This window comes from Gadus macrocephalus, chromosome 7, assembly GCF_031168955.1.
Source record: "Gadus macrocephalus chromosome 7, ASM3116895v1".
Lineage (NCBI taxonomy): Eukaryota > Metazoa > Chordata > Actinopteri > Gadiformes > Gadidae > Gadus > Gadus macrocephalus.
In genome coordinates, this window is record NC_082388.1 from 21666055 (window position 1) to 21689772 (window position 23718).

At 46.2% G+C, this 23718-nt stretch overlaps 2 protein-coding genes across 3 annotated transcripts; both read right to left on the reverse strand.

Moving 5' to 3' along the window:
- Positions 1–6866: 6866 nt before the first annotated feature.
- On the reverse strand, positions 6867–10486 carry sod1 (superoxide dismutase 1, soluble). Its single transcript, XM_060057374.1, has 5 exons — positions 10322–10486; positions 9136–9232; positions 8930–8999; positions 7787–7904; positions 6867–7292 (listed from the first exon to the last, which is right to left on the reverse strand). Exons 1-5 carry the CDS (start codon positions 10391–10393, stop codon positions 7185–7187), a joined length of 465 nt encoding a protein of 154 aa, XP_059913357.1. The 5' UTR covers positions 10394–10486; the 3' UTR covers positions 6867–7184.
- A 405-nt stretch (positions 10487–10891) lies between these two features.
- scaf4a (SR-related CTD-associated factor 4a) lies at positions 10892–23068 on the reverse strand. Of its 2 annotated transcripts, none has more exons than XM_060057373.1 (19): positions 22866–23068; positions 21258–21341; positions 21078–21122; positions 20796–20957; positions 20488–20620; positions 20021–20157; positions 19076–19864; positions 18892–18980; positions 18717–18801; positions 18353–18523; positions 17988–18055; positions 17696–17880; positions 17157–17257; positions 16580–16693; positions 15646–15802; positions 15347–15456; positions 14896–15049; positions 14625–14777; positions 10892–13671 (listed from the first exon to the last, which is right to left on the reverse strand). In XM_060057373.1, exons 1-19 carry the CDS (start codon positions 22893–22895, stop codon positions 12380–12382), a joined length of 4059 nt encoding a protein of 1352 aa, XP_059913356.1. In that variant the 5' UTR covers positions 22896–23068; the 3' UTR covers positions 10892–12379. The 2 variants fall into 2 exon arrangements, with proteins under 2 accessions (XP_059913356.1, XP_059913355.1); XM_060057372.1 differs by having other exon boundaries at positions 17988–18058.
- Positions 23069–23718: the final 650 nt, after the last annotated feature.

Below are 23718 nucleotides of genomic sequence, written 5' to 3' on the forward strand. Positions count from 1 at the left end.
ACACACACACACACACACACACACGCTTTCACACTCACCTTCACTTCATCATTGTCTTTCAAGTAGTTCTTAGTGATGAAGGTGTTAGATGTCATCTCTCCAAGGGACGGGCCAAGGCTATGACGTATCGTAGAAATGAAGATGAATAAAGTCATTTAATGTGCAATTAGGCTTTTCTTTATATTAATGAATAATTATTTCAACAATTTGTAAAAGGTAGTGCTTTAGATTATCAATGGTTAAGTGATAAGAGCATGTGCAAACTGAATTATACGTATATAGGATACAAATGATATGGTAAGAACCTGGTAATACTTGGTAACGTCGCAGAACGTACATGGTACAAGTTTGTGTTGACTGCATGGAAAAGGGAATAATATATTACAAATTATATGGTAAGAACCTGGTTATACCATGGAAACAAACGAGGCTTCCTTTTACAGTACAGTTTCAGCTTACTTACTGGGTAAATTGTCGTGTTTTACTTGGTAACGTCGCAGAATGTACATGGTACAAGTTTGTGTTGACTGCATGGACAATAGAATGTATCTATTATAAATTATATGGTATGAACCTGGTAATACCATGGAAACAAACGGCTTCGTACCCAGTATTTAAGAAGATGTACCATGACACTAGAGGAAAACTGTTCCTGCGGAGGTTGTTACCAGGTAAGTAATTCCATAGTGGTAAATCGAATAAACCCTTACTAAATGGGTGTATCTATGAATAATAACTAAGAAAAAGTAATTTATTGGAAAGTACTATGCTAATTTCGAGATAGTACATCATTAAACTTGGGCTGTTACCAACATAAACCTTGGATAACTACAATTGTAACTTGAATTAATAGGTGTTTCTAAGAATTGTTTGCCTAATTTCCTAGGAAGTACGCAATATCGGAATTATTACCAACCTAAAACAGTTAAAACTACAAGGTACTTAGTTCAGTTGATGGGTAATAGTGGAGGTTTTACTTATGCTGCTTTTCCACTGCATGGTACCAGCTCGACACGACTCGACTCGACTCAGCTCGCATTTTTTGCGTTTCCACCGCGAAAACATGGTACCTGGTACCTGAAGTGGCTGCTTTTTCTAGTACCGCCTCGCTCTAGGTTCCAAGCGAGCTGAGCCGATGCTAAAAGGTGACGTCGGCAGACGGCCGGCCACTGATTGGCCAGAGAGTGTGACGAAGTCACGAGAGCGACATGGCAACCATGCTGGTAACAGCCATAGCAGCGCCGCAGCCAACATATATTCCACTTCTTCAACTTCTTCAATATGCCAGCTAATAATAGTAATGATATCGATGTCCTCCATTGTTGTTATGTGGGTTCTGTCCATGTGTGGGTTGCGTAGGTCTTGTTTGCGTCGCGTACAAAAATACGTCACGGCCCTTTCGCGCAGCCGACCCCGCCCACGTCCAGGAGGTACTATTGGCGGTGGAAAAGCACCCGTGCTGCTACCGTGTCGAGTCGTGTCGAGTCGTGTCGTGTCGAGTCGTGTCGAGTCGAGCTACATGTGCGGTGGAAAAGCGGCATTAGTACCTCAGCTGTAATTCCTCTGTATTTACCTTCTTATTACCAGTGGTAATTACACAGTAATACACTATAATTTACCGGATAATTCCTCTGCATTTACCTTCTTATTACCAGTGTTAATTACCCAGTAATACACTATGATTTACCATGTATTTACCAGGTAACTACCTCTGTATTTACCTTCTTATTACCAGTGGTAATTACCCAGTAATACACCATGATTTACCATGTATTTACCGGGTAACTACCTCTGTATATACCTTTATATTACCAGTGGTAATTACCCAGTAATACACTATGATTTACCATGGATGTACCGGGTAAATACCTAGTAATTAGGGGACTGTAAAAGGAAGGGTTACCATTGTCTCTTCCGGTTTCTAAAGAAAATGGAGGAGGTAAAAGTGTAAAAAATGGAAATACATGTAATACATCCAGGGTACAGCCTGTTCATAGAACGAATAGCTTGAAGCCTCTTGGAAACAAATGGCATTGGGTTTGGATTTCAGATAATCACACACATACTCAAACACATTGAGGGGTTCATGCTGAATAAACAGTGGTGTCAAATTGCCTTTTTGATCGTTTTGACTACATTTAAATAATAGGATTTTATTACATAGAAAAAGAAAAAAAACGCACTTCAACTTTGAAAGTGGGTTGTACCGTTTGATGAATTATTTAACAAAGTGTGGTTTGAAATGTAGAATAATTCTGCGTCGCTGATCGAAAAGAAAGAAAAATATGCGCATATAAAACCTTTACGTTTCTGACAGCGATCTATTCAGACAGCCTGGCAGAGGCAGGAGAAAAGCCAGACATCTTTTAAGAGAGATCTGTGTTTCCGCAAACCCCAGTGTGAACGGCAGATGTTGGCAGAGTGAGGCAGACGCCACAGGGAGAGAGAGGGCAGAGAAAGAGAAAGCATAGAACAATTCCGAAAGCTGTTCTAACATTCTTCCTAGTCTGGCCGTAGACATTCTAGAATGTCCATTCTCTCAGAGATGGTCGTGGCGCCCATTTCTTTCTCAGATGATCCTTTCTCTCTGTTCTCCCCCTCCCCAGGGCCACCTCTCTCTCTCTCTCTCTCTCTCTCTCTCTCTCTCTCTCTCTCTCTCTCTTTGTCTCTCTCTCTCCATTACAACAGGAGGAGGGTTGTGGGGTTCGGTGTGGTGGAGCCCTTACACACTCCTTCACACCTGAACAGCATATGTCACACACATTTGATGAGAGAGCTATAATAGAACACACGCACACACACACACACACCAAGCGCACATGCACTCACATGTACGTGTGTACGTGTGTACACACACACACACACACACACACGCACACACAGACACACACACACACACACACACACACACACACACACACACACACACACACACACACACACACACACACACACACACACAGGCTGGTCTGGTGATTATTATTTCCATGTGTCTCCAGATTCAGACACCAAACCATTACCTAGAATGAACCATCTCTTACCGACATGTAACTATTTTGAACTGTGCACCTATTTTTAACCATCCTTTATCTAACACATAACCCCTTCTCATCCATCGTGGTGAATAGCTTCCAGACATATTATTCACCCGCACAATGAAACATTTGTTATTCAGCATCTTATTAGTTGTGTTCACAGTCCAATTTATTTATAAAGCATCATTATAAAGCATCTGGAATTGAAGGACGCACCGTAAAACTGAACATAAGATATAACGATAATAAATAAAAATGCACAACTACAACTCACGTCCTCAACAGAACAGCGAAGCCACAGACCAAACACAAAACATTTCCACTGCGATATTACAAATGATTAAATGTAGAGGGAGAATCTGTTCCACATCCTTTGGAGCAAAAACAGTAATGGCACGATCACCACTCTAGCTTCAGGGGAACCGTGATAAAGATAAACAGCTAAGTGTTCTGGCCAGGGGCCCCGAGTGACCTGGAAGTAGAACAGGGCCAAAGGAGGTCAAACATGGCGTTTGTGTTTGTTTGTGTGTGTGTGTGTGTGTGTGTGTGTGTGTGTGTGTGTGTGTGTGTGTGTGTGTGCGTGCGTGCGTGCGTGCGTGCGTGCGTGCGTGCGTGCGTGCGTGCGTGCGTGCGTGCGTGCGTGTGTGCGTGTGTGCGGGCGAGTGCGTGCGTGTGTGTGTGTTTGTGCAGGGGGAGGGGGGGATGTATTTCACGGGAGGAAGGGAAAAAAGGAAAAGGTGTCACATTGCTATGTAATATACAATTAGTCTTGTCATATTATATATTATATATTCTATTTATATATAATTAGGCGGCCTGAGATACCATTGTTGTACAACGGCCACATAAAACTGGCAGTTTGTTGAGCTCAAGGCCCAAGGCAATGCGTTTTCTGTGGGGCTGACGAGTAAATGGATGATCGTAAGCGTTGCGTGTCTGCCTATTGTGTGGAATATTTCACAGTCTATTGAATCCTGATCTCATGTTGATGTCACGGAGCAGGTCGACGCCCTAATTCCAGAGAACATCATCTCCAGACTATGAACGCCGCTCACCTGTTCCCAATCATCATTCACTGCACTAATATAAATCACTTCACAGCAGCACCCTTTACCACATCGTGCGGTCGCGCAGTGACCCCGCCCTGTTTTGTCATCTATATGTTTCACGACACATTTCCAAGGTTCAAATAAGTTCCATTCCGTCTGTCTTCGTTATCTCTCTGTTGATGGTCATGCTTCACGAGTACTTTTTTTTCCCATCTTTTATTTTTCGTAAACTTCCACGAATTTATCATATCCAATTAGTAAGGATGACTCGGATAAACACCCTCACTCACCCGGAATAGGAAAAACCTTCAGGGCTTGTGGTTGCATGAGGCCCCAGCCCAGAGGAGGTCGGAGGTTAGCTCACACGGGCCTAGTAATTACTCCCTCTACCGACCACTTATGTCTCACGGCAGGGGACCCCTTTATGGTACCTGACCCCTAACCTGTGGGCCCTAGTCTCTCAAAACACGTCAGTCGACAGCGTACCGGGAAGGTGGACTTTCACTGCTGCTCCGGCGCACGGAACAGCACACGACGGCATCACCTGAACCTCCATTAAAGCCATCAGCTATTGTTCCAATAACAAAAGGATATTAAGCACGTTTCAAGCGATTATCCTGCCGCCCTTAATCGAATACAAGCGTGTGATCAACCTTGAGAGGCAGATAATTACACATCGGATTAAATCAGAGGATGGCTGGCTGCCCTTCTGTGAAGCAACGCAGCTGTAGGTGCGTGAGGCTGATGCCTGAGCCAAACGTGGTCTACTGCACCCCAAGGGGGTAGGGTACGGGGAAGACATCCCGAGATATGTGACCACACTGGTTTTTGTCAGCGCATCTGGTGCGTAGAGTGGAACACCTGCCCGAAGGCCCAACCTCCAGGGTTGCATATTCACACGCTCGTGCCTAGATTAAACAAATGAGCAATTACCTCCATTCACGTGAACCCAAAATGACGTGTGATGTAATTGTTGGGAGAACATGACAGCCCTTCTGCCTGTAAAGGTAAAATCAAGGAATCACAGCGTACACAAACGGATATTATGTCTCATTGAAACAGACTTCTGGCCACTTGCATCCATTTTATCCGTATTAAACGTGAAACTCCCCTTTTGACTCATCCTTTAGACCGATCACCTATGCCATTACTGGTAGTGCCACCACCTAGAACAAGTGACTGCATGTGAGCAATTATTACTGGTAGATGCCATCGGTTCTAACGTCAACACACACACACACACGCACACTCACGACACACGGCACTGTATGACACAAAAGCATTGGGAGTCTCAACCTGGCCTGTGAGACTGGTTCTCCAGCTTATTTGGGAGTAGCCCAAAGTAATGTTGCACTGGTGGACAGCCCACCCACAATGACTTCTACTACCAAAAAACATACATTTTAACAATAGCTCAACTTTAAATACGTTCTTTCATTAATGTAGTGCCCCAAGTCTCATCCCTGACCAGATGAAAAATTCAGTGCTTTTACAGCTTCTCTTCAGCTGTTGAATTAAATTGATATTTTCCATTGCAGGCTCCTTAGCTCTATTGTGTCTTTTAGGGTTTGTTTCATCTGCCAGTACCATTGATCTCTATTATTCATCTGCTTCCACTCCGATCACTCACACGGTTTATAGCAGCCTTTACAGCCGGGCTGTCCTCACGCACGGCTGGCTGCGTTACACCAGGTCAAGGTAGGCCATGTCTTGCACTTGCTTTTTTGACAGCATGAGAAGAATGCATACGGGTCGCTCAGCAGCAGCAGGAAGACAGCCCACCTGAGGAAACACAAGATAGGCCTACATCAACCTCAACCTGTCAAGATCTGTTCTGCCAAACTCCAGAACAGATCTTAATCAAATGAACACAAATCCCCTTTCCTTCCTAGCTCAGCCATTCAATAACGTACGTAACTGCAGTACTGCAGGTCTTAAAATGCTGGAAATGAAATCTGATGGAATTGTCAAATGCAGCTCGTCTGTGGCTTGCCTGGTGATGATTCCCTGAGGGGCTGTCTCATACTGACAGAGCCCCCACGGCTCCAAGTCCTTTCACACAGGGGCTTCCGCCATTCCAGTGAAGGGTGCTTGAGGAGTCGCATGTCATTTCAGAAGACATACACCGGCCATCTGTGGACATGGGTTTGTTTAAGAGCATGTGTCTATTGGCAGATGCAGGCCACAGATGTCTTGTCTAATATCATGGATGTAATGAATAGCACATGTATGGGATTATATTTGAATCCAGGTTTTTTCATCAAAACATCCGTTTATTATAGACTAGAAATTTAGCTTTTAAATTTCGGCCCATTATGCTCTGAACAACCTTGTCCGTTAAAGTCTTACTCGATCAATGAAGCGTTTCCTTCTCCTTTAAAACTTTACATAAAGTGGTAAAAGCGGTAGGCCTACTTCGAATAATTACCTTGAATAGTGTCGGGGAGACCATTAGCCATCGTGTTTTGCTTTACTTTTATATATTGCCGATTTTAACAGTGACATCGCCCTCTAGCGGATATAAAATGTAATGCCATTTCCGACGTGACCTTTGCTAACTGAATCATCCATACGAAGAACCAACACATGAACTTTGAACAGTGTATTCAGCTGATAAAGCTTGAAACACTTTTACATCATTGAACCATTAGAAAAATATTCCCACATTGAATTTGACTACCAATACATGGTCCTTCGATTTTAGAACCAAATCAAACAGTCATAAATTAATTTGATATTCCTGTCGTCATGTAACACAATATTTTCAGGAGAACAAACACAATTCAGTCAAAGTACATTTATTAAGCAACTTCAAACAGGGAGTGAACAACATTGCTCAACGCATTACCCATTTTATTTTGCAACAAACCTGATGGTCAAACACGCATGCCAACAGCCATTCATACAACAGTCCCATGTAAGGCAGTACCCAACCAGACAGTTAAGTGCTTCTTTTTTAGGCGGCTCAATAAAGACCATAGAGGGGTTTCAACAACAATAAGTCACACCAGGTTGCCATGTTGGTCTTTCTAAGCGGCTAGTACAGGGGAAGGGCCTGAGGTTTTTCCGTGCCGTCCACGCCAGGGGTATGAAGCATCGTTCAGGCGCAGATTCCGATCACTCCACAGGCCAGACGACTACCGGCGTTGCCGGTTTTCAGGCTCTCCTCGTTGCCACCTTTGCCAAGATCGTCAGCCTTCTCGTGAATCTATGAAAAATATATATATTTAAGCTTTCAATTCCAACATTGCATTAACGATGAAGTACCGTGAAGTGTTGTATTTCTAAAGTAAATGCCATTAGCAAACATTACCCGTACCATTTTCATTGAAGTAAAAATTTGCGTTCAAATAACGGATTCCTAAGCAGCATAAATATATCAAGACGGCACTGCCCGTTGTCCTCAAGTCTGGGTGGGGCCAAAAAGGCAGCCAATGGGTCGGGCCCATGCAGGCTCAGGCTTGTTTATTTGGGCCATTGCAACCGTTATGCTGTTTGGCCAAGTGAATATTGTCGGCAGCTAGCTACCTGTGTCGTGTGGTTCAAGGCACCACCGGAGGTGAGCTTGCGAGATTTAAGCTGGTTTTCTGAGGCTTATTCAATACCGCACCAAAGTAACCAACGCATTACAATGTTTAATACACAAACACCACACTAACGGCCACCGAAGTCCCTTGTTTAGACTTAAGACTTCTTCCTTACCACCATGGTTCTGCCGACAATGGAAAATGGGCCATTTAGGGTGAGCATCTTATCCGTGATGTCGATCTTGGCGACTTTATCAGCTCCGGCGGTCACGTTTCCCAGGTCTCCAACATGCCTGCAACAAGGGGTTTAGGCCATGAAAACAAGTACGGAGGGTTGCCATTGCATCATGGTCCCCCGGGATAAGAGAGCAAAGTCAGCGTTGAGGGAGTGAAATCTGCATAGCACTTGGAAAGGATACCGACTCGAGTTGTGTCAAGACAGTACAGGAGCGTCGCTCTTTGAGGGGCATACGTGGTACACTATTTCGGACGTCAACATTTTGTAGTGCCTAATACCTTTTGTGCCCACACCGTAGTGTACACTAAATGAAGCACTGCGAGCCACGACGCATAGCATCAGTATTGTCATCAGTTTCATCCGATACATAAATGGTTCCCCTATTCCCTGCATTAATTATACCATAAATAGCAAAATATATATTATAGTGTTATTTACTATATAGGGATTGAGGAACAAGGGGTTGAAAATGCAGATGACCGTGATAGTGTTCTAGGGATGCATAGTAAGGTTTCAAAATGGCCCAGGAACAGAGCAAAGGACATGCAATCACATTCTGCTGGCACAGCAGCATCTTGCAGGGTTCAAAATGGATACCCGCCAATAGTGGATAGATTGGACCATTTTGCAGGTAATGAAAAAAAAGCAGGTTCACAGATTACAACTGCTTGGCTGATAAAGTTGTTCAAACAAAGAGGGGAAAAAAATGTAACCTGATGTGGTCAGCAGTGCTCACAGTAATGAAAGACATTTTGGATAAAAGAGTCCACAAAACGGCAAGATTTTAAGTTAAAATAATAGTTTAGCCAAATAACAGACAAGCAACTCGTATCCCAGTTGCAAAGAAGTGCTGGTCTGCATGTAAAAATCCAGTATTCAGACCGGTTGAACCGGTCGGGACAAGAGTAAAGCGGAATAAGGATTGGTTGGGTTATGATTCCCACTGGGGCTTACAATAGAGAATACATGCACCAACGGTATTGCAAGACATTTTGGAAAAAAATCCCAAATGTCTGCAAAGTAAATAAACTTTGAAAAGGAATAATTTCCCCTTGTTGGGTTAATATTGACTCGGCTCACCTGTCTACATCGTTAGGCCCAGCATGGTCCTTTTTGTGGGGGTTGAAGTGAGGACCTGCACTGATGCACCCTAGGGAGGAATACATACATTTAAAAACAGCAAGATGTATCCACGTGGTGTGCATGTAGCAAACAGCTTAGCTTTTACTTAAAATAAAGCTGCTTTGGTTGAAAATAGAGAAAGCAGTTCCTGATAATCTCCTCACCATTAGTGTTGTCTCCAAACGCATGGACGTGGAAGCCATGCTCTCCTGCAGCGAGCCCTGCGATCTGTCCTGAGAGCTTCACGGGGGCGCCGTCACCCTGGAGGACGAGGACAACAAAGCACAGCAGCGTCAGGGAGAGGGGCATGCAAGCACGGTGCGTCAGAACTATGTGACAAGAGAGCGTCAGTTAATACTCAAAAAGGAACTGAAAAACAAGAACAGATATGTAATGCCAGCAAGGTAGTGTATAGTGAATAAAAGCAACACAAATACCAGGATATGACCCACAGGATTTAGAATCAAAGACTGAAAACACGACAGCAGTGAAGGATGTTGATGTTTGCATGTTACTTATTCTAAATGCATCCAATAACACAAATATCGAACTGCAGAGACGCAGCCAATATAGAATAATTTGCACCATCAGTGTGTGTTTGCCCCAGGCAACTAAAACAGGAACAAAGTATTCTGATGCCAAGTGGTGAGCCCCCTTCAATGTGTTCGTCCAAGTTTATTGGTTCAAGAGGGGCGGGAGTCGGACAAGTGTCGCACGCCAGCCAATGACTCAGCAAAATCGGACGACAGTCGAACAGGGCTGGCACGAATTCTAGGCTAGGCCTGGCATCATTCAACATTTTAAACGTATTGCAATTGAAAAAGCTACACACCCTATGTACACGGTTTGGTTGAGGTTAACGTTTAGATCTAGTAAGTATAAAGCGTAGAACAAAAGCAGCTTAGAATGCGGGAAACTTCGCGGGAAACACTGCAAGAACAAAAGCACCTTCAGGGCGACAATGTCACGTTAATATTTGACAAAATAAGAGTAGCTCGAGTACAGCAGTCATTGGTGGTCAAAGGTTGTGGTTGTAACCGAGTGCTTCTAGCGGTTCCAGTGTCCTCGACATGGCGAGGTTTTGTAACCGAGTGATTGTTTTTGCGAGGTTGCTATCTTTTTGACGTAGGTGCATATAGATATACATGCGCAAAGATATATGCAATTTTGCATAAATAAACTACACGCATTGGATTTAGGCTCATTTCGTAGATGTTTAATGTGAAACTCAAGCTACGTTTTAGCTTGAATGACCGAAGTTCACCAATGCCGTGAAACGCATGTGGACGAACGACCACCTACGCATAACAACGATCTTTACATCGTGATTTATATCCATATATACATTACCTCTTGTTCAAAGAAAACAGTTCCGGTAACGTCCCCGGTTCCCTTCAACACACAGACAGCCTTCAGCACCATTTTTAAAGAAATGTCACTGTATTCACCGTTCGTTCTACAGAGTTGGGAAGTGTCTTGCTAGCGAGGGGATTATGGCCGGGTGGGTCATCTCAAAATTGTTGGAGTCGTCCAATCGTTGATGATTAGCGTCACGAATAAAACGGGATTTCATTGGTCAGAGATTGAATAACTTAAAGCTGCGCGCGCACATGCAAGAGCACACCCAAACACAAATATACACACACGCACACATACACAGGGATAAGTCTAAAAAACGACCGTTATATCGATAAAAACCGAGGAACTTCTTTGATTATTAGCATGGATTTCCTTATTCAAAGTCAATATTTTTTAGTACAGGGAAACAATAAATAATTTATTCAGTCTGTAATAATTAATTGTGATAGCCAGACTCATGTCCAATTACAAGATTTGCCTGGCTCTATCTGGGTAAAGGTTAAAAAAAAAAAAAAAGGAGGCTGACTACAGATCACACCAAAAGGAAATATGAAAAATAACTTGGTAGAAAAATAGTTTATTAAAAACAATTTCATCTAGCTGAAATACTGTAGATTTCATGTCTATGTTTTATTGTTAATTTCCAATCATAGAAACATCTCAACTTTCAAAATCAGAAGCCGATTAAAAACATGAAAGCAAAGGGCCGGTGTATGTTTTTGTATTTGCGACTTTCAAACATAGTTTGTGAGACAAAGCATATACACAGCAGTTTTCCAACATATTCGGTTTAAAAAAAAAGTGTTAAAGGCATGGGGAATACCTTAAATATTAGCAAATTCTTGCCAATTACAGTACATATGTTCATCTGACATTTTTTTGGAACTACCCAACTCGGTAGTGGACTGTCTATCTGATAATATTATGGATGAGTTATTCAAGATGCAGTAGATATAAATGTCTATGCATATCCTTGGAGTGAGAGCCAAGAAATGTGATTCACTCCTAAACTCAACACTGTCTTTCTAACCCTGAATTTTCACTACAAGTGGAAATATTCTTGATGCTGGAACACTTTAGCAGCTGCACTTCACAGGACAGTTACGAACTACAATTTCATCCACACCGTGACATGAAATGTAATTGAAACATTGCACTGTGTAGTGTCAGGTATGACCATTCAAAAAGGATGAACAAGTGCACTCAATGATGCGTTTGTAATGTGACAGCAGAGAACATGACATGTGGGATGCCAAACATTTATAAAACAATTCATAAAAAAATAACAAATACAAAGATGATCGTTTTTTCTTTACTTCATTTGAACCTAATATTAAAATGTGAAGGTTTTTTTTCATTTCCAATGCCACACTATTTGCTTGTAATTTGTGTTTACAATACAGTAGTGTGAGTGGTTACCAGAATACAACAAGAATAAGATGAAAATGGGATACAGTGAATGCAAGACACACTGAAAAAAAAAAAAAAAAATCATGTGTTGTGTAACTCAATGTCCACATTAAACATATCAGATAGCCTGAAATCGCTGACATTTCAGAAACGTCAAATAGTGGGGGAACTGACATGCATGCATTCCACGAGTTGCTTCATACTCCGATTGAAATAGGAAGTGCACTCCGACCCACTTCGGGTCAGAATTTACTAATTTGGAGTCACTTTAGATCAAGGCGTCTGCTAACTGTAAATGTGTCCCCATTTCTGACAGCTTATTTCTAAATCGGTCGCATTTCAATCCAATTAACATCACAACCACTTTGTTCAAAAATGAAGACCATGAAATTCAACAAAGGGTAATGCAGCATGTAAACCAGTTTTGCCTACAAATCAATACTACTTCTGTCGTTCTCCTCTGCCTAAAACATTTAAACGACCACCTTACCAATCTCTCCAGGCCTCTCCATTTGATGTCTATTGAATATTTTGTCAGGGCTTGGGAGTCAGAATTGTCAAATATTGTCTGTCTTTAACCATTAGATCTTAGCAGGGAGAATGGCTGGGAAGTAGGTCCGCATGTGATTCCTCTGTGGCCTATGTGCTGTCACTTTGAGAAGGCTCTGAAGGGGCTGGAACTCGAGCGTCACAAGGTTCTGATTGTGTCTTTTGCTCAGAGGGTTCACTAACCAACTGCTCGTTGGGTTTCCCGGGGAGTTCCACAGCCACAGCAGCAGCCACAGCAGCAGCAGCAGGTTCTGTGCTCTCAGAGTTACGGAGGACGGCCATGTTTTCCAGTTCAGCCAGCCGATCGTTGTTGTCCCAGCGTGAACTTCTTTCTCTTTTTTCGGACCGCCGCGGCCTGTCCTTGTCTTTGTTCTCCGATCCTCTCCTCTCTCCCCTCCCCCTTTCTCCTCCTTCGGCCCGCCCGCGTTCCCGCTCTCCGTCCTCGCCCCGCCCACGGTCCCGGTCGGCCTCCGGGCTGCCCCGCCTCTCTCTCCGGTCATGACGCTCTCGGTCCCTGTCCCGATCCCGATCTCTCTCGGGATCCCTGGGCCTCTCGGGATCCCTGGGCCTCTCGGGATCTCTGACCCGATCCTGATCCCTGACCCTCTCCGCATCTCTTGGCCTCTCTGGGTCCCTGACTCTCTCCAGATCCCTAACCCTCTCCGGATCCCTAGGCCTTTCTGGATCTCTGGGCCTCTCTGGATCCCTGACCCTCTCCGGATCCCGGGGCCTCTCTCGATCCCTGTTGCGATCCCTGTCCCTGTCCCTATCTCGCTCTCCGTCCCGTTCCCTCTCCCGATCCCTATCCCAGCCTCCTCCCCTGGCGTTGCCTCCTTCTTCCTGCCAGCCGCCGAGACGCTCCCTCCCGTCGCCCGCCCTCTCCCCTTCGGGCCCCCGGCCGCCGTCGAACGGACGCCTCCCCGCTGCGAAGCCCCGCTCCCGCTCCCAGTCCCGCTCAGCCTCCGGCTCCCTGAACCCGGGCCGGCCGCCCCTGAAGGGCCCGTCGTCCGGCTCCTCGGCCCCGGGCGGGGGCCCCGCCGGTCGGACAAACGGGGGCGGGGGAGGGAGCCCCGGCGGGGGAGGGGGGCCGTGCGGGGGGAAGGGTCCCCTCATGATGTGGGGCGGCATCATCCCGAAGCCTCCCGGGAGGGGCGGGGGCAGGTCGTGGCGCATCATGGGCATGTGGGGCCCCCGGGGCAGCATCTGGGGCAGCATGGGGGGCATGTTGGGATGGAGGGGTCTCGGGCCGTGGGGGGGGGGGAACCGCTGCATGTGGGGCGGGGGGAGACCCGGGGGGCGTTGAAGGGGTATGATGCCGGGCCGGGCCCCCAGCAGCCCCCCGATAGGGGGGAGGGTTCCCGGTGGTCCGCTCCCCTGGGGACCTGGAAGGTAGACGCCACGGAGAAGAAGCTTTAGTCGGCACATCGGGACTCGTTAGGCTGCTCAGAAAACAGAGCCAGCGACTTGTAGTTCATCACTTTGTTACTGGGGCAACGGACTTCCTTTATGTTCTTAACATGACATTTATATCTCCCTCTCCTTCAGAATGCTGGTTTAAGGTCTCAGTCTGAGAACCAGAGATTATCTGCTTCTAAAGGTGTCTTTCAGCAGCAATAAAAATATTGCAAATATATAAATAAGGCTACATTTGGAAATGCCTATGCATATCATTTGGTAACAAGAGTAACCAAATGAATGTAATCTAATTGAGGAGTGAACAGTCATAACGGCGGTTACATTAGGGATGAGTATTGTACCGAGCCCCTTGAGGGTCAGGCAATAAGTTTTATAGAACTGATTTTATAGAATAATTTGCACCATCAGTGTGTGTTTGCCCCAGTCAACTAAAACAGGAACAAAGTATTCTGCTGCCAAGTGGTGAGCCCTCTTCAATGTGTTCGTCCAAGATTATTGGTTCAAGAGGGGCGGGAGTCGGACAAGTGTCGCACTCCACCCAATGACTCAGCAAAATCGGACGACAGTCGAACAGGGCTGGCACGAATGTAGGCTAGGCCTGGCATCCTTCAACATTATAAACGTATTGCATTGAAAAAGGTACACACCTCTCTCTCCCTCTCCCTCTCTCCCTCTCCCCCCCTCTCTCCGAATGCTTTATTCTTTTGCTTTATTTATACATTTATTATGGATACAAACATAGAATTAAACTTCATGAACCACATTATGAACGAATAATTGCACAGCCTGATGAAGACCGCATGGCAGCACGGTTGAACCAGCCACACCTCTGAAACTACGCAGAGAGCAGTGCCTCGTTCAAATGAACACTGTTCCCCCGCACCCATCATCTGAAACAGTACACCTAGCTTAGACTGACCCATGGGTCCCATCTGGTTGTTATATGGGTGCGGCCCCTCCGGCCTCTCGTCACCGTTCCTGTTGGCCAGTCCAGCTGGGTCCATGGAGAGGTCCTCGACCCCTTGCCCAGGGGGAGGCGGTCCTCGAGGCATCTCACCTGCATGGGGGTAACCTGACGGGGGGGGGGCAAACGCTAAAGGTGAGGGAGGACCGCTCCACAGTGCGATAGGACACAAACAGAAGGGCTACAGACAGGGGGCTCGCAGGCTCACAGTGCTGACTACCGCTACCTGCGGGCATCTGCATGCGGTTGAACCCGGGTCTGATGAAGGGCGGCGGGGGGACGCCGGGCGGGAAGGAGGGCGGCGGCATGCCCATGGGTCCAGGATGGCCCGGCGGCTGCAAGGAACCGGGGCCCACCATCGCCAGCTGCCCCGGGGTACCCTGGGAAGGGGGACAGCCATCAAAGTCAATCCGTGAAAGTCCCAGTGCATCCATGCGACGAAAGCACCGGTGACCGGTGGTCACCGGTGCTTTCGTCGCATGGATGCACCGTGAGCAGTGGTCACTGACCACTGCTCACGGCACTGTGTAATCATCTGGGTCACCACCAGGGGTGGCGATCTGTTTTGACCTTCTAGTGTTATGGTCAGTAAGAAGAGCTCAGCCTTGGAGGAGGCATCACAAAAGGTAAGACGCGGCTTCAGGACGGGTACGAGCGATGGCTCATGGGCTACAGACCTGGGGCGGGTGAGCCGGTGGAGCCGATGTGTCCTGGTTCTGAGCAGGCTCAGAGCGCCCGTTGTGAGGGAGCTCTCCCTGTGGCTCCAGGCTCGTCACTCCTTTCCACTCTAACAGGACGAATGGAATAAAACCAATTATTATAGATAGGCTAAACACATTATTGCCGTTTATTTATTTTTGATGAACGGCAAGTCACAAGATGCAACCAATAAACCCCAGTACTGTAATAAAGTCAAGAGGAAACATGGGGGGTACAGCTGCTTGGGCTCATGGCTGAAGGGCTCTTCGCTGCTCACCTGGGGATAGAGTGTCGACGTCCAGCATGCCCCCTTCCTGGATGTCCTCGAGCTGGTCCTCCCTGATCTTGGCCCAGGGTATGTAGGTGACCCCCAGCTCCACATCCCAGAGGGGCTTCAGGTCCGGCTTGATGCCTTTGTTCAAAGCCCACGCGATCTGTCAAAAACAGAACGCTCAATCAACGACATGGACGGTGATTAACGTTCACATCAACCACATGTGGTGACAAATAGGTGAGGCCATTCTACGACAGGGAAATACCCGTTTACATACAATACAACTTTATTAATCCCACCAGGGGCAATTAGTTTGAGCAGCTTGTATACAGACACAGTAACAATCAAACAACAAATACACAACATCTCTCATTCAATCTAACAAGAAACAGACACATCTCCTTATGAAGCATTAGTTTTCTTGTAATGATTACTTTCTCTTTCCTATGAAGTAAAGCAGTAAATTCCTGTATCCAAGCCTATATATCCTGTTTTATTCGGTTATTATAATGCCCTCACAAAAACAGTTCAACCGAGATAATTCGGTAGTTGCCTCGTTCTCTCCGAACAACGATTCAACCGGTCGACTTTTAGGGTCCCGCCGTGTTCTGCATTATAAAATAAAATCCTTATAATGATTTAATTAATCAAATCATTTTTGTAACTAAATCAAATATTATCGTTAAATCAATTGGTAAAAAATACTTGTGGCTTCATTTAGGAAAACATACAATTGCTTTTCCCTGTTTCAGATGAATATAGGAATACCTTTCCATTTTCCTTTCTAGGCTGATCGTTAGACACAGCAAGATACTTTTACAACTTAACTCGCGCCTCTGGTATCTAACAAACGCTTACGGACATTTTAGCGACTACATCGATCAGATGGACTGATCTACGAGTGAGGCAGAGTGCTGCAGGAAGGGCCCTCCCGTACCTTAATGGCCTTCTGGTTGACCTTGTGGTTGCCTCTTCCAAGCTTCTGCAGGGCCCTGTAGGCGTCCTGTCGCTCCACCATGACGATGTAGGCACAGCCACGGGGCGGGATCATCTGGACCGGGCCCGCAAAGCACAAGACATTAGACATCAGGCGTTTTGAATACATTGCACATAACTCATCAGTGGGAGATAAACAAGAGCCACCTGAGAAAAGCCGTCTACCTGCACAATTCATACTATTTGAATTCCTGTCCAGTTCTTTCTGCTCTGACCCCCCATTTCCCATTAGGAATTAAAGGTGCTTCTGTACACTAGGTTTAAATGTTTGTATTGGACAGTCCCTGCCTCCGACAGTTTAGATTTCAGACCGCTTCCAACTCATTTCCGACCAGTCAGGGCATCTCTTCCGTGATTGGTTCGGGGGGAATCCGTCGCGCACCCTGCCAATCCCAGGTGTGTATTTTGTTCAGTTCTAAAAACCTTGCTCTCTTCTACTCTTTTCTGCTCTCCCTTGCAGAACACCTTTCCTTTATCCCAGAACACAGAGTCGGGCGGCGCGAGGCGAGCGGACGTACGTTGATGGAGTCGATGGGTCCGAACTCCTCCAGCAGACAGGCCACGTCCTGCTGTTGGGTCCTCTTGTCCAGCTGGCCCACCCACAGAGTGGTGCTGCACACTGGGAGACGAAGGGGATCAGACGGGCGGAATGAAACGGCAAGCACTCAACCATTCAGTTTGAGACTCGGTTACATGAAACCCTATCTGAAACCCATAACCGTCGCCTGGTGCGGCGCAACAGCGCAGCCTTGGCCGTTATCCTCGTAGTAATTCTATAAAAACTGTGTACGCTAACCAAACAACTACAGCTCAGTGTATTAATTAATCGTTCAACAGGAAATTAATCTTATTTGTGACTAATTCCAAAAAAATTATTTGCTGCTTATTGCTTCATGTAGAAAAATATACGATTGCTTTTCACTGTTTCAGATGAAAATAGGAATATCTGTTAATAATTTTTCGTGCCCCTGGTATCTCCAAAACGCTCACGGACATTTTAGCAACGACATCCATCAGACGATCCGTCAGACTGAACTACGACGACGAGGACACTCACCGCTCAGGGTGTCGGCGATTGCCGGCGGGAGGCCTTTCTGCCGCCGCTCGCGCTCCTTCTCCCTCTCCCGGCGCTCCGCCGAGCGGGAGTGGGGGGAGTGGGGACGCCGGTCCCTGGAGCGCGAGCGCCGGTGGCGGGAACGTCGCGTGCGGGAGGTGGAGCGAGAGCATCTCCTCTTGGGAGACCTGGAGAGCGAGGACAATGATGATGATGATGATGAAGTTGATGATGAAGCACTGTGGCCATTTTATTTCAACCCTCTTATTTTAAAATGGGTTGCCAGATTCTTTACCTGGAGCCAGAGAGGGACCTGCGGCCGTGGCGGCTTTCCCTGAAGCCAGATCGCTCCACTTCCATGTCCTGCTGTCAAGAAAAACACCGACCCAAGCAAAGGAGTCAGGAACCCTCTTGACAATGGATTTCTCTAAGGCAGACTTTTCTATTGTGATATCCAGTGACTGGTTACCAGACAAAGAAAATCACAAAAGGAAAGCCTGCCTTACAAACAGGGCCAATCTTAAGATTGTGCATACTGTTGAAAGCTGGAATTGTGATGCGATAGTGGGATACAGTTTTCTTAATAGATCATTTCTGGTGTAAAATCTGAATGGCAGAATGTTTCAATGAGAATAGGTTGTGATCATTTGCTTTTAATACCTGTGGCGCTGCATTATGGGATGGATATGCCCCCCCTGGAAAGCCCTGAGCCCCAGCAGAGCCAGGCATGGGAGGACCAGATGCGGCCTGCCCCATAGGAGACATCATCCCTGGTAAGAGGCGCCCTGGTGGCATGCCGTATCCCAGGAGCTGCCCATTGGGAAGCTGAGCCTGGGAAAAGAAGAGGATCTGGTCCATTATTTGTTCATTACAGAAAATTGAAAATAAATAAAAGCATTTTTCTAAATCTAGAATCATGGGTTTAGAACTCAAATTGTAATGCTCAAACAAGGCGTTCCCCGTCTATCTATCCATCTATAAAGTTAAAAGCATGGTGGGTTTATAATGAGGCTGGTCTGGTTACCTGCTGTGATGGATCTTGCGTGGTGCCCATCATCTGTGATGAGAAGCGTTCCATGTTCTGGTGGAAGCCTCCGGGCTGCTGGATACTTTGACCGAAGAAAACAAGATGAACTTTGAGTATTATGTTCTGTGTCTTAAATTCTACCAGACTGTTGCTTAATGGCCTGGCGTCTTACCTTGAAGGCTGGGATGACAAGGCCTCTTCTTTTTTGGTTTCTTCCCCAGCTTCTGGCTCGTCATCATAGTCGAAGCGGTCCAGTAGTTTCTAAGACATACAGAGTTAACAGTGAATCGTTAATACTGTTTTTTTTTTTTTTAGCAAAAACAGGTTCACTGCTGCATATGGAAGTAAAGACTCACCCTATCGAAGGCTGCCTTCTGCTGGGCCGTCTGGGTGGACAGAGGAGGATGCAGGGCACCCATGCCCAGACCGGGAAGGAAGTTATGGGCCTGGAGCTGAGGCGGTGGCTGGGCCTGGAGGTGGGGCTGAGGCTGGGCCTGGAGGTGGGGCTGAGGCTGGGCCTGGAGGTGGGGCTGAGGCTGGGCCTGGGCCTGGAGGTGGGGCTGAGGCTGGGCCTGGAGGTGGGGCTGAGGCTGGGCCTGGAGGTGGGGCTGAGGCTGGGCCTGGAGGTGGGGCTGAGGCTGGGCCTGGAGGTGGGGCTGAGGCTGGGCCTGGAGGTGGGGCTGAGGCTGGGCCTGGAGGTGGGGCTGAGGCTGGGCCTGGAGGTGGGGCTGAGGCTGGGCCTGGAGGTGGGGCTGAGGCTGGGCCTGGGCCTGGAGGTGGGGCTGAGGCTGGGCCTGGAGGTGGGGCTGAGGCTGGGCCTGGAGGTGGGGCTGAGGCTGGGCCTGGAGGTGGGCCTGTTGGTAGGGTTGTGGCAGGGTCGGCAGATGGGATTGTGGCTGGGCCGGTAAGTGGGGCTTGGGCTGTAGGTTGGGTTGTGGTTGGGCCTGGAGGTGGGGTTGGTGGTGGGCCTGGAGGTGGGGTTGGTGGTGGGCCTGGAGGTGGGGTTGGGGGTGGGCCTGGAGGTGAGCCTGGAGGTGGGTCTGAGACTGGACCTGGAGGTGGGGTTGGGGGGGTGCAGGCTGTGTGCGAGTCTCCATCGGGGGCTTCAAAGGCTGCTGCTGAAAGTTCTGGAGCATCTGTTGAAGCTGATAAATAAGAAATGGAGGTCCCGTCATGTATCACAATCACTGAACAACCAGAAGAAGGAATGAAAGTATCAATCCTGCAGACAACTACGACAAACAAAACACATTAAAACAAGAACCTGGGCCAAAGACTCGGGTGAACATGCATGCACAAACCTGTTGTCCCTCTGAGGACTGAAAGAGTTGGGCCACGGCGGCCAAGGCATCAGAGTTTGGCAGCTGAGGGATGGTCGCTATGGTGGAGTGTTCCACCACGGGAACCATGGGTTCTTTGATCGGAGACGGAGGAGAGCCTGCAAGGACACGCACATCGACAGCTGTGAGGAACGCAACAGCACACACGAGCGCATGGATGGTTCAGCTCATGTGTGAACGCATTGTAGTGAAACATGGGACCAGTGGGATTCATCCAATGTTTGGAACCAATAAGTCTAACTTATAGTCACGTTGGTGAACGATGACCTTTTATGAATGCATTTACTTGTATGGAACCTTCCAGTGACAAAACTACTCACCCTGCAGTTGAATTCCCTGCATCTCCAAAATATCACAGACAAATATAAAAAGACTTTAAAATACATCCAGAGTATACACAGACATGAGGGCTATTCCGAACCATTTACCTGGGTCGTCCATGCTCAGAAAGCTGGAGGTCCCACTGGCAGATCCAGTGGCCTTGGCCAGGAGAGGCTGTATGATCTCTATCTTAAACACCCCGTTCTTCTGCCACAGGTTGAGCACCCGCACCAGTTTGCTCTACACACAGGAAGCAAGGGTGCAAACACACTCTGCTTAGATCCAGCATCCTGCAAAGGTATGTGGCATTCTGCTATGCATCACCCAATACAACCTGCATAAAACCCGTTTCATTTCCAGAGTAGTGGAACCGATATGCCTGTGCCGTGATTTCATTTAAAGATCAGAATCGTACCCTATCCTCCATTGGGCAGAGGCAGAGGTTGTCAAACGTTCCGTTGATGTTCTTGGTGAACCTGGGCCCAAACACGTCCTTGTCGGCTCCAAACTGGTGCCTGGACTGCCTCACTATGGAGTCCACCACGTAGAGGCCAGATACCTTGTACTCTGGTTTGCACTGGAGGAAGAACGAGAGAACGACGATCAGAGGTCAACGCTGATACTTTACGCGTCTGTTAGCGTATTGTTCGCTTCTGAAAGGGGTTGACCCATCTTTTTATTGGTTTGTTGTGCTCACCTTTTTGACAAACTTTTCGACAATCTGAACCACATGCTTGTACAGCTGAGGATGAGATGAACCAGAAATATTGGTGTTAATAACAAAAACAACACAACTAAATCCTGTGACATTTCAGTATAGCCACAGGATGCTTGCAATGACTAGACACTGTATAGTGGATGACATGTTCCTCCATACCTTCATTGCTTTTATGGCAGACTTGGTGATGGAGACCATCTTGGCCCGAGAGATGGGTGGCTTGGCGTCCATCAGAGAAAACAACTAAAGTAGGAGAATGAGTGGGAAGAAGACAGGATTGAGGGAATGAGTTAAAGTGAGAGTCTTCACATTTAGGTCAGTGTCATGCATATTTCTCATCTCATACATCTTTGTTGTGTAGGTGTTTACATTTCAAGTCGAAGGTCTAGGGAGCCAATATTAGAGATTTCAAAGTTGATTGCTTTCAAGCAGAAAAGCTCACCATAATCTCTTCACAAAACTGGGATTGCAGCTGTAAGTGTACTACTAAACGCATAGACACGTGGACTCTTTTTGTTGAAACAAAACTACAACCAAATCTTAGGTTATTTTAGAGACTTGGAAATCACTTATAACAACAATTGTTCTACAGTTGTGTATCCAATTGTAATTCAAACCAGCTAGGAAACCCCAGTCGGGTAACGCATGCTCGCTGTTGTGAATTAGTTAGTAATTAGTCTTCAGTTCTGTAATGTGAATACTTTGGGTGTTGAGTCAACCTGCCCAGACATTGGTTGTACATCTCCATAAATATTAGTGAAGACGACGGTACCCTTCAAATCGAAGGTTTGAAATAATAGTTACAGTGTGCAACTTTGAAGCTGGTGAGTGATTGGAGACTACATTCATACAATTCAAACTCGTATTACCATGACAGAATAACTTGTCGATAAATACAACATCAATTGCCAACTTAATAAATGTATACTGCAGTTCAAAATATGTCTGTTTTGCATTCCATGTGAAATATTTATTTTGATACTTCTGTTTTACTGTTACAAGGTAGACCTATAGGTTGTCAATTAAAAACATGGCTGCAGCAAGCACATTTTCAGCAATCAATGTGAATCCACTTGCTTGCAATTGATGCCCGTGAACAAACACAACAGCATTAAAAACAACAAATACATTGCTTAATATGAAGGTGCACAGAAGTTGCGATGATCATGTATTACAGTAACGTGGGTGTGAGAGCAAGTAAAAATAAAATTAAATCTCGTGTATATCACAATCCACACAGCTGAATTACCCGAACTAGCACCTCTGAGTTGGAAACATTTCACCCCAAAAAACTCAAACACTTGGCTCAGGTATACAGTCGTTAAGGAACACCAAGGAATGCCCGCTGCTCATCCACTGGCGTACATGGTCGATGAACAACACCATACATAATCTTGTGTTGTGCATTTGTGGCCAAGGATGATTGCACAAAGCATTAATTGGGAGAAGAAGCTTCATCTTATGCTAGCAACTACACTGTTGATCCGCTCTACCCACACTCGCTGGCGGCCAAAAGGCGGCTAGCTGGTTCGAGTGAACTTTGTACTAGCTACAGCCACAATGTTTACATCGCATTGAACACTCAGATCTATTCGTTCAGATGGATGATCGGTGTTTCCACTTGTGCACATCCGATTGTTGCAGATGTGCACAAGCGGTACACCAATGCAGGTAGTTAGCCAATTAAAGAGCACACCAACTCATTGTGTTCGGCCTGCTAGTGCATGCTAGAAAGCTTCATGGCATAGTCAGTGTATCATAGCATACCTCTTGGTTAAAGGCGTTAACGGCTTCCATGGCTGCCCGACGTTGCGGGTATTAACCCGGTTCACCCAAGTCACCCGGTTATTGTGCTGTTTGTTTAGGGCAGGATTGGCTCAACATGTCCGGTTAGAATGCTTAACGTTAGCTAGCCTAGCTCGAACGCCGTGGGGACTAGCGTCGGCGCATACGGTGCAAAGCAGGATGGGATTTATAGTGGTTTCTGTGTTTGTCCGCCGGGGGGCGCTACACTCACACTATATAGCAAAGTTGTGGATTTCTTTTAATGAAGGTTTCCATTTTAAGCACCAAACCCCCACAGCTGTATAGTAGAAATATTAGACTTGAAATATGTGTACTTATTTTTATTTTATTTAATGTTGTTGAACTGACCTGATTTTTGAAGCTCAAAAGTTTAAATTAAATCCATAAAGAACTGTATGTGCTATATATACAGTGTGTTGCCTGTAGGGGGTGGTAGAACTATATCAGTTGGTTGGGTTCCCATTGCAATGCTTTCTAGTTACCATGCTTAACAATATATGGGTTAACCTATTTTTAAAGCATGGGGTTAAGCGGGGATAGGCAAATGGTTAATATTAGACAGTGTCAAAAGGCAGAAATGAATTAAATTATCCTACAACTAGCCATAGCAGGTATCAGATGGCAATATTATGTGTAAGGCGTTTAGGCTATATATTTAATTTACGAAAGATTAACTTTTGAGCTCCACACAATATACCTTTATATTCTCAATCAAAACTAGTATTACTAGCTATTGATCGATATTACTATACTCTGTTATGTCAATGTGTGAATCCCGCTCTTGTGCGTTTGTTAATTCATCCTTGTTTAACAG